This window comes from Anguilla rostrata, chromosome 10, assembly GCF_018555375.3.
Source record: "Anguilla rostrata isolate EN2019 chromosome 10, ASM1855537v3, whole genome shotgun sequence".
NCBI lineage: Eukaryota > Metazoa > Chordata > Actinopteri > Anguilliformes > Anguillidae > Anguilla > Anguilla rostrata.
This window is the reverse complement of record NC_057942.1, coordinates 22,240,048-22,254,482: the sequence shown is the minus strand read 5'-3', so window position 1 is coordinate 22,254,482 and position 14,435 is coordinate 22,240,048. Positions and strand designations below refer to the sequence as shown.

The following is a 14,435-nucleotide window of genomic DNA, read 5'->3' as shown; positions in this document are numbered from 1 at the left end:
GAAAGCACATATTCATGCATGCACGTATAAAGATGAGACGGCATCTTGAGCAATGTGCTATCGACCAAACTTGCAATGTCAAATCACATGATACCAAAGGCAGCTAAGCTTACAAACTCTGCGGCATAGAGGCGACCAGCAGCTCTTCGTGCGTGAATAGCTGGTAGTTTTTTTAGAAGCTATTATCATGAGTAGGCCTTTTAGGTCTACTGAGTAGTAAAACAATAAATGCCCAAAACAAAGATACAAATGTCACATTTTCACTTGTTTTATTTCTAGTCATAATAGGTCCGGACCTTGTTTCATATTTCATATTAGAGCCTTGCACGTTAGGAACTGTGTTAGAAGACTGCTCATGCTGTCTGCGTAGATGCAACAGCACATGCATAAATTATCGGGATGCGTTTCGTGGGAATATAGGTGTCTGTGTGCTTTACCATGTCCACGCAACCATTGATAGAGTTTATGGAGTTTATGAAACTAATTGTCCACATAATTACTATTACTAAGCTTTCACATTTAGGCATCTACATAATTATCAAAGTTTTAATCGAAAAGATTGTAATAATGTAACAAACATAATGTTATGGATGTTACATCCTATCAAGGAATTGGCTTTTCACGAACCACACCACGCCCCTCACACCTGAAACTATAATGGCATGGGCGGGGCTGTTATAATAATTTCTATTCAAATTATTATTGGCTACGAAAATATGGATATAAAAGAGAAGCATTATTATTTTGGGCGACCAGTTCGGTTTGGTATCGCTTGCCAAGATGAACATACGACCACAGAGATACTCTGCCAAGCAAGCTTTGGACCTGATTCAGAATGCCAGTGAAATGGATTCGGGCGATGAGGAGTTGGAGCTCGATATTGAATTTGATTCAGCTTCTGAATCTGATTCTGAAGTTGAGACTGAGACTGCGACTGCGACTGAGTTTGTCTCAGAGAGAAACGAAAGGGCAAACGATGGGACAGTTTGGGTCGAACAGACTGCTGGTAATGCTCTGGGCAGTGCACCATCCTGCAATGTCTTACGGGAAAAGGCTGGGCCCACACGGTGCGCCAAGGAGAACATTGGAAGTCCGCTGAGCAGTCTGCTATGTCTGCTTGACATTCCGATGTGGGAGCAGATTGTCAAGTATACTGTGGCAGAAGCCCACAGAGATGGCTTTCGTGGGACTGTTGTATTTACGAGGCATCACTGGCGGTAAAAGTATGAATTTAGAAGACTTTTGGTCTTCAGACTTGGGAAATCCATTTTTCAATGAAACTATGTTGCGGCAAAGGTTTCGGCACATCATGCGCTATCTCAGATTTGATGACAAGGACACAAGGGCAACACGTCTTGAGAAAGACAAATTTGCCATTATTTCCGAAATATGGAGCAAATTTGTAAGCAAAAGTACTGCGTGTTACACACCTGGAGAAAACATAACTGTTGATGAGCAGTTGTTCCCAACTAAAACACGGTGCCGCTTCACGCAGTACATTGCTACTAAACCAGATAAATTTGGGATAAAGTTCTGGATAGCAGGCGACGTTGAAACGAAGTACATGCTGGGAAAGATGAGGCGAGGCCTGTCGGTGAACGATTAGCTCACAATGTGGTCATGTGCCTTGTGGAACCCTTCATCGGAAAAGGAAGAAATATAACCTCGGACAATTTCTTCACATCGATTGCCCTGGCGAACAATCTACATGCAAAAAAAACTACATTGGTGGGTACCATAAACAAAAAGAGGAGAGAAGTGCCCCCTTCTGCGAAGGCACAAAATCCACCACGATCTGGAGAGCTGGGCACGCTACACTCACGGTTTATCAGTGCAAGCCCAAGAAAAATGTGTGCATCTTAAAGGAGTACCATGGTGATTTTCACACTTTCTCTATTTTATGTGCTATTTGCACAAGAGGCATTGAAGAAACACAATGAGCAAAGTATTAAATATGTCCGTTCTGTATTTTTGGAGAAATATGCGTTTTAAATTCATCGTCCCATTTTCAACCGGTTGAGAAAGTTGTCATTTTACTACGTCACGAATACAGTAACCACTCCTATTTCCACGCCCCGTAAAGCAATCTGACAGGACACACTGTCCTGCTGTTCAGACAATGCAAATATTTGACTAACGTTAGGTTCACTTTCTGGTTATATTCTGGTTATATTCATTTAGCTAGCTAGCTAACGTTAGCTAGCTAGGAGGTTTGCTTTCATAAGGCAATGTTATCGATAACGTTAGCTTGCTAGTTCGCTTTTATGAGGACGTTATAGTTGTGCTTTTATCTTAACTTGGCTAGCTAGATAGCAAAAATTATAACTGGATATAAGTCAACGTCCTTACCTTAGCTATCTATCGATACTTGATATACTACTAAGCTAGCTAGCTTGTGAAAATTCAGTCTCCCAAAGAGAGCGCGTATCATGGGGGTAGCTATGGTAACCGGGCACGGTCTGTCAATCATAGCTAACTGACAGTTCTCATTACCACGCCCAGACGGTTCGGGTGAATTTTTATAGTGGGAAATTTAGGCTTAGAAAAATACGTTTTAAAGTACATTGAAATGACTGAAGAATAAAAAAATTATGCACATTTGTTTTGTTGTTGCCTGAAGACAACTGGGAAGTGTCACGTTCAACCACCATGGTACTCCTTTAAGCACTATGCACAAAACCGTATCGATCGACAATGATGCCAAAAAACTGCCAGAAACAATCGCCCATTACAACGCAACAAAAATGGGAGTGGATGTTTTGGACCAGGCTGTATTCGGTCAAGGGGGCAGTCGTCGTTGGCCAGTTGCCGTTTTTTACAACATTTTGGATCTGGCTGCAATCAACGCCCATGTTTTGTACACGCAATGCATGGACAAAACAATTAGTCGAAGAAGATTTATTCTTGAGTTGGCCAAGGAGTTGCGTGCAAATCACATAACCGCAAAGGCAGCTCCGCGGCGTACCTTCCTAGCGCCACTCTGCAGTCCAGAAACCCCCAACACATCGCAGCGAGAGAGGTCACTAAAAAGAAAACGCTGCCAGGTATCCAGATGTGGAGGGAACAAAACTTGTGACATCTGTGACAAGTGTAAACGATTTGTCTGTGGCAAGTGTACAAAAATCCAACCCAAGCTCTGTCTTGAATGCTGACGGCGTTACCGCATTACCAGCAGCTCTATTGCTAATGTTTTATACAGATTTTTTTATTTATTGATTTGAGGGGTGATTCGAAATAATTCAGCTTGCTAGCTATATATTTAACTAACGTTATATTTTCAAAATCGTTTCAACTCGGGGGCGACATAGCTCAGGAGGTAAGACCGATTGTCTGGCAGTCGGAGGGTTGCCGGTTCAAACCCCGCCCTGGGCGTGTCGAAGTGTCCTTGAGCAAGACACCTAACCCCCAACTGCTCTGGCGAATGAGAGGCATCAATTGTAAAGCGCTTTGGATAAAAGCGCTATGTAAATGCAGTCCATTTACCATTTAACTTCCTAACAATGTGCTGTATGCTAGTGCGTTTTGATATAATAAAGCAAATTACTGAAGACACGTGTCTCGTCTTTTTACTTTGCCGCTATCTTTATTATGAACATCAGCCTGCAACTGAGATGCTGTTGTTATTGGCACTGCTGATTGGATTAGACGCACCCATATCGTTACGATATCATTTGCATATTGCTCAAGAAGCTATAGAAGCACGCCCGAAAGCTCGTTTGAACAACAGGATTCTTGCATGTATATATTTGCTAAGGTCTTATGTACAGTGCGGTATTATTCAGTGTTACGAATGGGTGTTTTTTGTAATTACGATGAACAAGAGACATGTGCCGTCTTTGGATTTCGATTCCCCAGTTAAATAGTCACAGCTAGCTATGACCTGCTTGCCAGTGTAGCCTACATGTTTTCTGGTCACCGGAAAAAACTTGTTTGAACAACAATATTTTTTACATGTATTTTTATAAAACAGAAAACCCGACCCTAAAATTTGCACGGGTGATGATGCGTTTCCCTCCAACGACAGTGATCACATGCGGAGGGAAGCGGCTAATTTTAAAAATCATATTACAGTTATATTCTGGCAAATTGGCGATTTATATGTTGTTAGCCTATTTGATTATTAGCATTTATGACATTATGCATGAAGAATAAACTGTCAAATTAGTTTTTTGAAAGATTGCCAAAACAGGTTTGACCTCCCTACTATCTGTTTATTGTTAGCTTTTCATGACTCATTCTCTTCATACAGACATACTGTTTATTCTAAATACATTTATATTGCAACAATGTGTTGACTAGAATGCCGAGCCATAACTAAAACATAGCATACTCTGACAGTCTAAAACCTCGCAAATATTTCATTAGGACAATGGGCTGGTAACCTTTGTCAGCTCGTGTCTAATAAGCGCCATCTAGCGAACAATGCGAACATTTCCCGTTTGAAGGCTAATGTGTCATATGACCCAGGCCACGCAAAAAGTTATTTCAATGCCAGGAAATGGTCCGGCGCTCCTGGTGTTAATCGACTAATCGGTAAAATAGTCGATAGATTAATCAACAGAAAAATAGTCGTTAGTGGCAGCCCTACTACATGGTGAAACCATAATGTGTAAGAATACCCTTTAATAAAAGCTCTGAGTCTGCGCTTTGACCACGTGTGAATTGTTTGATTACAAACAGAAAAAATAAAATATTATAACATTTAACATAAGCGTATCACTTAAGCATGAATGTGGCCATTAGCCATTTTGCTATGCATGGCAAATTGTGGTCGCTCACTCACTCACGGATGACCTGAGAGGGACGTTTGGTGGGACGCATGCGCAGGTGATGCTTCATTTAGTAGGACGCAGGCGCATCTCGCAAAATCACTACTTCAAACGGCACAAGATTTTTTAAGCACAGCTTTATCGCCTAACGTTACTTTAGCTAACCCTAACACGTTAGCGTTTCGCCTACTTTAGTTAACCTACCTAGCTAGCTATAATGTTAAGTCAAGTTTTACTCAATGACACTTTGTACAGGTGTGCCATGGGTCTGCAGTTTCGTGCTTGTTTAACTATTTAACATACTATTTACATGCGCAACTAACGCACCACCGGTTGGAATTGTGCGACGCATGGTGAGGGTGCATTCGTAAATTCACTCCGGTGGTGTCAGTGGCACCCCGAGTGCTCTCTTGTCGTTTAGAAATTAGTGCTGAACCACACCAACCGCTCCAGCTGAACCCCATAATGGCTGACAGTGTGACAAAATGCGAAGGTTGGGTTATTTGGCAATATAGGTATTTTTATTCAACACGCAGCAACTTACAGTAACATCGGTACATCAATGAATTAACATAAACATTAAATAATATTATATGCGTTAATTTGCGTTACTTTTTTAACGCGTTAATTAATTCATTAATCGAAATTTATGCGTTAATTTGACAGCCCTAATATAAATATATATATATATATATGTATGTATCCACCCATCCATTATTTATACCCGCTTATTCTGAGCAGGGTCGCGGGGGGTGCTGGAGCCTATGCCAGCGCGCATTGGGCGAGAGGCAGGAATACACCTTGCACAGGCCGCCAATCCATCGCAGGGCACATACACCATTCACTCACACACTCATACCTATGGGCAGGGGTTAAATTGGGATTTGGGAGGTGGGTGGACCCTGAGATCCAGTGGGAGGTGGGTGAAAAAGGTACAAACCAATGAATGTCTCAGCTCAAAATAGTTGTATCTTTAATTTTACATAATATATTTCCAGTTTATGGAGTGTCATTAATGCTGAGAATTTTTTTTACCCACGAAAATAATCGGTCATCCTCCACTTATCCTCACTTTCTTCCTTCTTTATCCATCTTTCTTAAACTGGTGAGGCGCAAAACTTTCCTTTAAACTAATCATTGATCTCAAACTGTTTTAATTCATTTTCAGTGATTAACAAGCATGCAAGCATCTGACTAATCAATTGGAAAGGGACACAGCTTCTGCGCATTGTGAGATTAAATAAATGCGATTTTAAAAAATCAGTTTTAATCACTAAGCAGTGGCGGAATCTTCCCCTGATTTTCCTTGAGTATCAATACAATTAATCCACAAAATAGGCTACTCAATACTATCATATATAGCCAGCTCTCCCCAAACAGGCAGTTTTAGCGAATAGCCAAGCCTTATAGCCTACATTTATTTTCATTACAGTACGAAATTGTGCACATTTTTAATCAACATTATTTGCGGATACATGCACTTCTTTCTCCGCACTCGTATTCATGGCAAATATCTGCAATGCGTAGACTGTAAACAAAATTGAAGTGCAGGTTTTGTTTTTGTTGGTTATTCTGAAAGCTAACACGGTAGATGACTGGTGTATCTTGTTTGTTCAGTGTAGACTACTTGGTGATTAAAACAGATTTTTAACAGAAATTGAATTTATGACTTAATCCCCCTAACACGGTATGAAGACGCTGTGTGTGAGGCTACTTGCCATGATTAATCCAGCCCCACCGATTTTCAGCTCACCAGTCGCCGCTGAATAAAACGTTATGTATGTGGGAAATATTAAATCCTAGTTTAGCTGCTGACCAGCAACCTGCTGATTTTACTCAAGCAATCAAAGTTGCCGTTAATAATAGCCGGCTTTCGTGGGGGCTGTTTATTCATCTCTCTTTAAAATGTTGCATAGATGAAATTACATGTTAATGAAATTACCTACCGCGCAAACCACTTCCAAACAATCAAGACAATCAACGATATTTTTCTTCGGATGTTTGATTGGTTGAGCTAGTAACTGGCTTGAGGGAACACATGGACTGGAGCCTATATAATTACAACGGGCTAACAAAGAAAATCCGGAAGAAAATATTCAGCAACCGAATTAATCCGTTTGAATGTTTTGGTAGCCTACGTAATATGCTGTCCCAGCACGAATGCTTAGCATTTTATAAAACGAATACTAAAGCAAGAAAAGAACAGAAGAGCACACGTTATAATTCCGAGACGTTGGCAGGCTATAACCAAAACTAGGCTACTGCGCCGCATAACATACAAGTTTGATTTGAAGTTATTATGAAAATAAATCGGTTTGCGCCTGCATATTTTTAAACATGGCGGGTGAAAATAAACACAAAAAAATGCTGCGAGTACTCGACCAATCAGAAATGTTCAGCGCTGCAAGCTCCACCCAAAAGGTTCCTGTACTTTCGGAAAGTACTACCCCCGAGCAGGTCCCTTTTGGGGGGTAAAATAAAGCCCCCGGAACTAAATTTAGACCCTAGTTCCTGCGGTGGAAACGCACTGAGTTCCTCAAAAGGTTCCTAGTTTCGGGGTAAAGTTCCTGCGGTGGAAACGCGGCTTACGAAAAATGGGCTGGATTGTCATAGTTATTTGTAAAACTGCCGGTCAAAATTATTTATTTATTTACCAAAGGTGGATGGACGCCATCCACCTGCATTCACCCCCAATTTAACTCCTGCCTATGGGCAATGTAGAGTCTCCAATTAGCCTACCTGCATGTTTTTGGACTGTGGGAGGAAATCGGAGTATACCCGGAGGAAACCCACGCGGACATGGGAAGAGGGCACCAGTTACACACACCAACAAACTTTGAGCCACTGTGTTGCAAAATGTTTAATAAATACGTTCTATGTGTCAGCCATTATGTTTCTTCGAATCGATTCGTATCATTGTAGATGGCCATTAGATAAAAATGCCCTGTTTGCAACAGGACTTTGATTTCACTATATATATATATACACACACACACACACACACACAACTGCTCAAAAGTTTGGGGTCACCCAGAAAATTTCATGTTTTCCATGAAAACTCACACTTTTGTTCATCAAATGAGTTGCAAAATGAATAGAAAATATAGTAAAGACATTGACAAGGTTATAAATAATGATTTTTACTTGAAATAATAATTTTGTCCTTCAAACTTTGCTTTCGTCAAAGAATCCTCAATTTGAAGCAATAACAGCCTTGCAGACCTTTGGCATTCTAGCTCTCAATTTGTTGAGGTAATCTGAAGAAATTTCACCCCATGCTTCCTGAATCACCTCCCACAAGTTGGATTGGCTTAATGGGCACTTCTTACATACCATACGGTCAAGCTGCTCCCACAACAGCACAATAGGGTTGAGATCTGGTGACTGCGCTGGCCACTCCATTATAGACAGAATACCAGCTGACTGCTTTTTCCCTAAATAGTTCTTGCATAGTTTGTGCTTTGGGTCATTGTCCTGTTGTAGGAGGAAATTGGCTCCAATCAAGCACCGTCCACAGGGTATGGCATGGCGTTGAAAAATGGAGTGATAGCTTTCCTTATTCAAGATCCCTTTTACCCTGTACAGATCTCCCACTTTACCAGAACCAAAGCACCCCCAGACCATCACATTTCCTCCACCATGCTTGACAGATGGTGTCAAGCACTCCTCCTGCATCTTTTCATTTGTTCTGCACATATCTCACATATGTTCTTCTGTGTGATCCAAACACCTCAAACTTCGATTTGTCTGTCCCGAACACTTCTTTCCAATCTTCCTCTGTCCAATGTCTGTGTTCTTTTGCCCATCTTAATCTTTTCGTTTTATTAGCCAGTCTCAGATATGGCTTTTTCTTTGCTACTCTGCCTAGAAGGCCAGCATCCTGGAGTTGCCTCTTCACTGTTAACGTTGAGACTGGTGTTTTGCGGGTACCATTTAATGAAGCTGCCAGTTGAGGACCTGTGAGGCGTGTTTCTCAAACTAGAGACTCTGATGTATTTGTCCTCTTGCTCAGTTGTGCACCGGGGCCTCCCACTTCTCTTTCTATTCTGGTTAGAGCCAGTTTGCGCTGCTCTGTGAATGGAGTGGTACACACCATTGTATGAGATCTTCAGTTTCTTGGCAATTTCTCGCATGGAATAGCCTTCATTTCTCAGAACAAGAATAAACTGACGAGTTTCAGAAGAAAGTTCTTTCTTCTGGCCATTTTGAGACTATAATCAAACCCACAAATCCTGATGCTCCAGATACTCAACTAGCATAAGGAAAGCCAATTTTATTGCTTCTCTGATCAGCACAACAGTTTTCAGCTGTGCTAACATAATTGCACAAGGGTTTTCTAATGATCAATTAGCCTTTTAACACGATAAACTTGGATTGGCTAACACAATGTACCATTTTAACACAGGAGTGATGGTTGCTGAAAATGGGCCTCTGTACGCCTATGTAGATACTTCCATTAAAAATCAGCCGTTTCCAGCTATAATAGTCATTTACCACATTAACAATGTCTAGACTGTATTTCTGATCAATTTAATGTTATTTTAATTGAAAAAAATTGTACTATTCTTTAAAAAATAAGGACATTACTAAGTGACCCCAAACTTTTGAGCAGTAGTGTATATATATATATATAGCAAAGTGCCAGTGTTAAATGTTGGTACAGTGGTAAAAGTTGATCAGACTGTAAAAGTTCACATGAGGGTAACTGTAATCCACAATCATTTCGCATTTTTACACTCAGGTCCACTGTGTTATTCATTACGAATTATGTGATAAAGTTGGCCCCCTGAAAATCTGTCTGCCCCCAAATCGCAGCCGTCTAGATCCAAAACTGGCTACTATGTAGGCTATGTGTGTTTGCATTTAAAGGAGTACCATGGTGGTTGAACGTGACACTTCCCAGTTGTCTTCAGGCAACAACAAAACAAATGTGCATAATTTTTTTATTCTTCAGTCATTTCAATGTACTTTAAAACGTATTTTTCTAAGCCTAAATTTCCCACTATAAAAATTCACCCGAACCGTCTGGGCGTGGTAATGAGAACTGTCAGTTAGCTATGATTGACAGACCGTGCCCGGTTACCATAGCTACCCCCATGATACGCGCTCTCTTTGGGAGACTGAATTTTCACAAGCTAGCTAGCTTAGTAGTATATCAAGTATCGATAGATAGCTAAGGTAAGAACGTTGACTTATATCCAGTTATAATTTTTGCTATCTAGCTAGCCAAGTTAAGATGAAAGCAGAACTATAACGTCCTCATAAAAGCAAACTAGCAAGCTAACGTTATCGATAGCATTGCCTTATGAAAGCAAACCTCCTAGCTAGCTAACGTTAGCTAGCTAGCTAAATGAATATAACCAGAAATAATCTAAAGGCACTCTAATTTAAGTGAACCTAACATTAGTCAAATATTTGCATTGTCTGAACAGCAGGACGGTGTGTCCTGTCAGATTTCTTTACGGGGCGTGGAAATAGGAGTGGTTACTGTATTCGTGACGTAGAAAAATGACAACTTTCTAAACCGGTTGAAAATAGGATGAATTTAAAACGCATATTTCTCCAAAAATACAGAACGGACATATTTAATACTTTGCTCATTGTGTTTCTTCAATGCCTCTTGTGCAAATAGCACATAAAACCGAGAAAGTGTGAAAATCACCATGGTACTCCTTTAAGTACGTGTGTGCATACCTCTCATAGTCCACACTTTTATACATTAGTGTTATCAGTTTCTCATAACAAACACAATGCAAAAAGATATGCTATCTGAAGAAAAACACATTTTCAACATATAAAAATGCCAAGTTACTCACACATACAAAGCACTATAAGTAATTTAGATTTTCAAAATCTAGGCCTGTCATAAAAAGTACCAAGTTACAACAAACAATATTGTCCATCTTAGCTAACACAAATTAAACATGCTGTACTCCAAAGTAATGCTGCTATCCAATGTTTTCTAAATTATTTTAAGTAACTTGCCCCTGTGTTTTTTTCTTCTTACCATGTAGGCCTACATACATAGAATAATGCATTATCCCCATGACAACATTTTCCTAGCAGCATATAATATTTACATTTACAAACACACATTTATACAAAGAAACATTCAATCATTTACGTGACGGGGATTGGGGGGGCATAAATACATACATATAAAATTTTAAAATATTTAGGCCTGACAAATAAATATTGAATTTTACAAACCTATCCAGACATATGTTTGCCCCAATAATGTACTATAGGCTTGATCTTCAAATTAACTAGAATTGCTTCTACAATGTAAAAGAAAACAATTCTAATTTCTCAACAGATTTTTCAAAACAAAACTATTTTATTCATGAATTTAATGCAAGATGTGCTTCTCCTACACTAAAAGCACTGCATGCAGGCAATTTTTCAAACAAATTCTGTAGTCATTAGAAAAAAATGTGTACAACAGCTGAAATTATTCAGCAAGATTATTCCAACTATAAATGATTGCCATTTGATACTTTTATGAGTCACATATGCTTTGAACAACCACAATTTCTTCAGATGGTAAGATGAAAAAACACAGGGCCAAGCTACTTGAAATAATTTAGGAAGCACTGGGTAGCAGCATTGCTTTCGAATACAGCCTGTTAAATTTGTGCAAGCTTAGAGCTAAGGCAATTTGGTTTATTGTAACTTGGCCTAATTTTATATCAGTACTTATAATGCCATGCCTAGATTTATAATGCTAATGATTTATAGTACTTCGTATGTGTGAGTAACCTGGCATTTTTGTACGTTGAAAACGTGTTTTTCTTCAGATGAACCTTACCATACAACACCACACACAACAACAGTTATCAAGTATTGTAGTTCTGCGTGAAAGGTGTATTCACATGTAAGGAGAAAATCTGGACGCAAATAGCTTTAAACAGAAAATAAAACGAGTGACAGAGTAAATTAGACCGCGAATTGGCATTACCTGTGGGGTCTCCTGTTTGTACCATGAAGCCTTTAATATTCCGGTGAAAAATGCAGCCATTGTAGAACCCACTGGCACACAAGGCGATGAAATTCTGTAAAATTTGATATTTCAGACACTGTACAATGCAACATTATCAGAATAATACCCGATTCTTGAACCTCACCTCACATGTCTTTGGTGTCTTTTCGCAGAAAAGCTCAATTTTTACATCTCCGAGATCTGTGTGCAAAGTCACCGCCTGGAAAAAGGAAACCGTGCAAAACTTACTCGCAGATCAAAACGAGGTAGCCGGTTAGCTGGTTGTCCAGCATGTCCGGCGTGTTTTATTTACACCAGTCATTCAATTCGGGCAACAATGCGGACCAGCATTCTAGTTTTACCTAGCCATGTTAAGCAAAACAGGTAGGCTAAGCAACGTAATTGTGCACTCCAGTCGTTAGAGTGCTAAGATTATATTTCAGGAAATTAAATAGTGATTATACTGGAGCTGTGTAAAAGAAACATAATCCTGATTCCAAAGGTAAATTAAGTATTAACGGCCAGTTGTAGTTCATTTTTACCATTCTCGCCAACACAACTGACAAAAACAGTAACACTGAAAGAAAGTCGTCGTCGTCGTCGTCGTCGTCTTCTTTGGTTTAGTTTACCGGTCTTGTAAAAACAGCAAAATGTTTGTTACCGCCACCCACTTATCTGGAGTGCGAACTACACCCATTTATAACAAAACGCGATGCGACAGAGCAATAGAGTGAACGACGCGAAAAAATAGTAGCCTACCGTTAAATGAGCGACCGTGAGCAACAGTAATGAGAGCAAAACTTTCCACACCGCAATCAAAAATAGATTTGACAGCAAAACTATCGACACTGCAATCAAAAAATGTTTTATTGAAAGTAAAATAAATGTGTGATTAAAAATGTATTAATGCGAATCAAAAACTTTTGTTTGCGAATCCAAAACGTTTGTTTTCAAATGCAAGGCTGCGTCCGAATAGTCAAAAAAATTACGTCCCATGTCTTTTCCTAACCACTTTTCCTTGACCTCGATGGAAAACGTCATGAGGTCAAGGAAAGATGTGAAGGAGAATTCATAAGGATTTAGGAATAGACAACCACAGTGCTAAGAGAATTCGACTGCACTTACACTAAGTTATGTAATTATGCGACGCGGCGTGAGTCTGCCGTGGTGAAACTACAATGTTCCGAAGATGGACTACTAAAAGCGCATCGTATTCTCAATTTAATCTCTAAATTGACTGTAAGCTTAGGGTTGTAACTAGGTAGTTGTTTCGTAGGTGACTTAATGCACTCGTCTTAACTATTGTATGTTTGCATAGACTGCGTTGTTGCTGTTCTTGTTTGTGTTAGTGTTAATCAGTTTAACCTACAAGTTCCAAGTTGAACTATGCGGTTGTTCCTTGCACTTGGAACGGTACTTCTCTCTAGGGTTTTCGACACACTTGTTCCTGATTATGATTATACAGTTTGTTGTACGTCGCTCTGGATAAGAGCGTCTGCCAAATGCCTGTAATGTAATGTAATATTCCGTAGCAACAAGATAAACCCGACATTAGCCCTAAAATATGCCAATACAGCAGTGACAACGCTGCTCACTGAATATCGAAATAAACGAGAGAATTTTTCTTTAAATTATACCATGTCATTCTACAGTCAATATTTGGGACTAAACATTGAACAATCTTACCATTGGTTTTACGCGTAGAGATGTCCCTTTTGCGACTGAGTGGTCATATATTGTCTTGAACAATCCGTTTGTGAAATACAGGCGCGTTAGTGACGCCTGCCCTACAAACACACTACGTAATGACAACGTTACACTTTGGTCGTCATTTGGTAAGTCGCAACCAGAGACTAAAAAATATGGACAAAGCTACTGTGACGTCACCCATTGACTCTCCGTGGGTCTCCGAAAATACGTTTTGAAGCTCAATGGCGGGCGCGGCCATTTTGGAGTTGGAGCCAAAACCACAGAGTTTAAAAGCCGCTCTGTGATTTTTACAATTTGATTGACAGTCCGGTGCGGAAAAGCCCATCAACCTGAACGAGGCTAGCTGACTGTCTGCCGTTATGTTTTAAAATATATTATCAGATGTTTACGGAGTTTAATTTCCATCCGTGACTGTACTGTCATGTAATCACGTTATATGTATGACATTAAAAATACAATTAGGCTATGTTCAGTTATCTTCAATTCACGTTTCTCAGCAAAACGAATATGCTTAACTAGCATATCAGCTTGCCAGTGAGCTAGGTAGGCTATCCGTGGTTAGCTCACGCATTAGCAATATGAACCACAGGGGAAGAACATTGACTACACTGATGGTCAATCAATCGGAGATGTGTAGGCTACTGGTGATTTGACTAGGCTAATTTTCGTATAACTGTCTGGTAGATCTGCTGTTAACCGAGCAAGTTATCGTCGTAGGTTTTCGCCAGTCAGTTAATGAGCCAGTAACTGCTACTACTAGCTACTCCATCGCCGTTTGTGGTGTTCACTTGCTGGGTGACGCTAGCTGACCGATCGTTCGCAAATCACTTTCTACCGAATAAAAATTAACACTGTCAGCGGTTATTAACAAATCTACCAAGTATTTTAATAACTGATCTGCAGGCGTGTAAATATGACAACGCACTTTGTACAGCAAGTTTTCCACCTGGTGCATGAAGACAAAAATAATGTAGCCT

General features: G+C 39.9%; 1 protein-coding gene and 1 long non-coding RNA gene across 4 annotated transcripts in view; both read right to left on the bottom strand.

The window, feature by feature from the left end:
• Positions 1-13,589, bottom strand: part of ppil3 (peptidylprolyl isomerase (cyclophilin)-like 3) — a 41,038-nt gene extending 27,449 nt beyond the window's left edge. Inside the window, exons 1-3 of one of the 3 annotated variants that reach the window (XM_064297629.1) lie at positions 13,435-13,589; positions 11,894-11,968; positions 11,728-11,821 (exon numbers count right to left, since the gene is read on the bottom strand). In XM_064297629.1, coding sequence (XP_064153699.1) covers positions 11,728-11,821; positions 11,894-11,968; positions 13,435-13,437 — 172 coding nt within the window. In that variant the 5' untranslated portion in view covers positions 13,438-13,589. Of the gene's footprint in view, positions 1-11,727; positions 11,822-11,893; positions 11,969-12,290; positions 12,449-13,434 lie in introns of those variants that run through there. The other 2 variants (XM_064297628.1, XM_064297630.1) reach the window with 2 other exon arrangements.
• The window catches only part of LOC135233773 (uncharacterized), a 392,830-nt gene that overhangs the window by 36,880 nt on the left and 341,515 nt on the right, over positions 1-14,435 (bottom strand). The window lies entirely within an intron of this gene.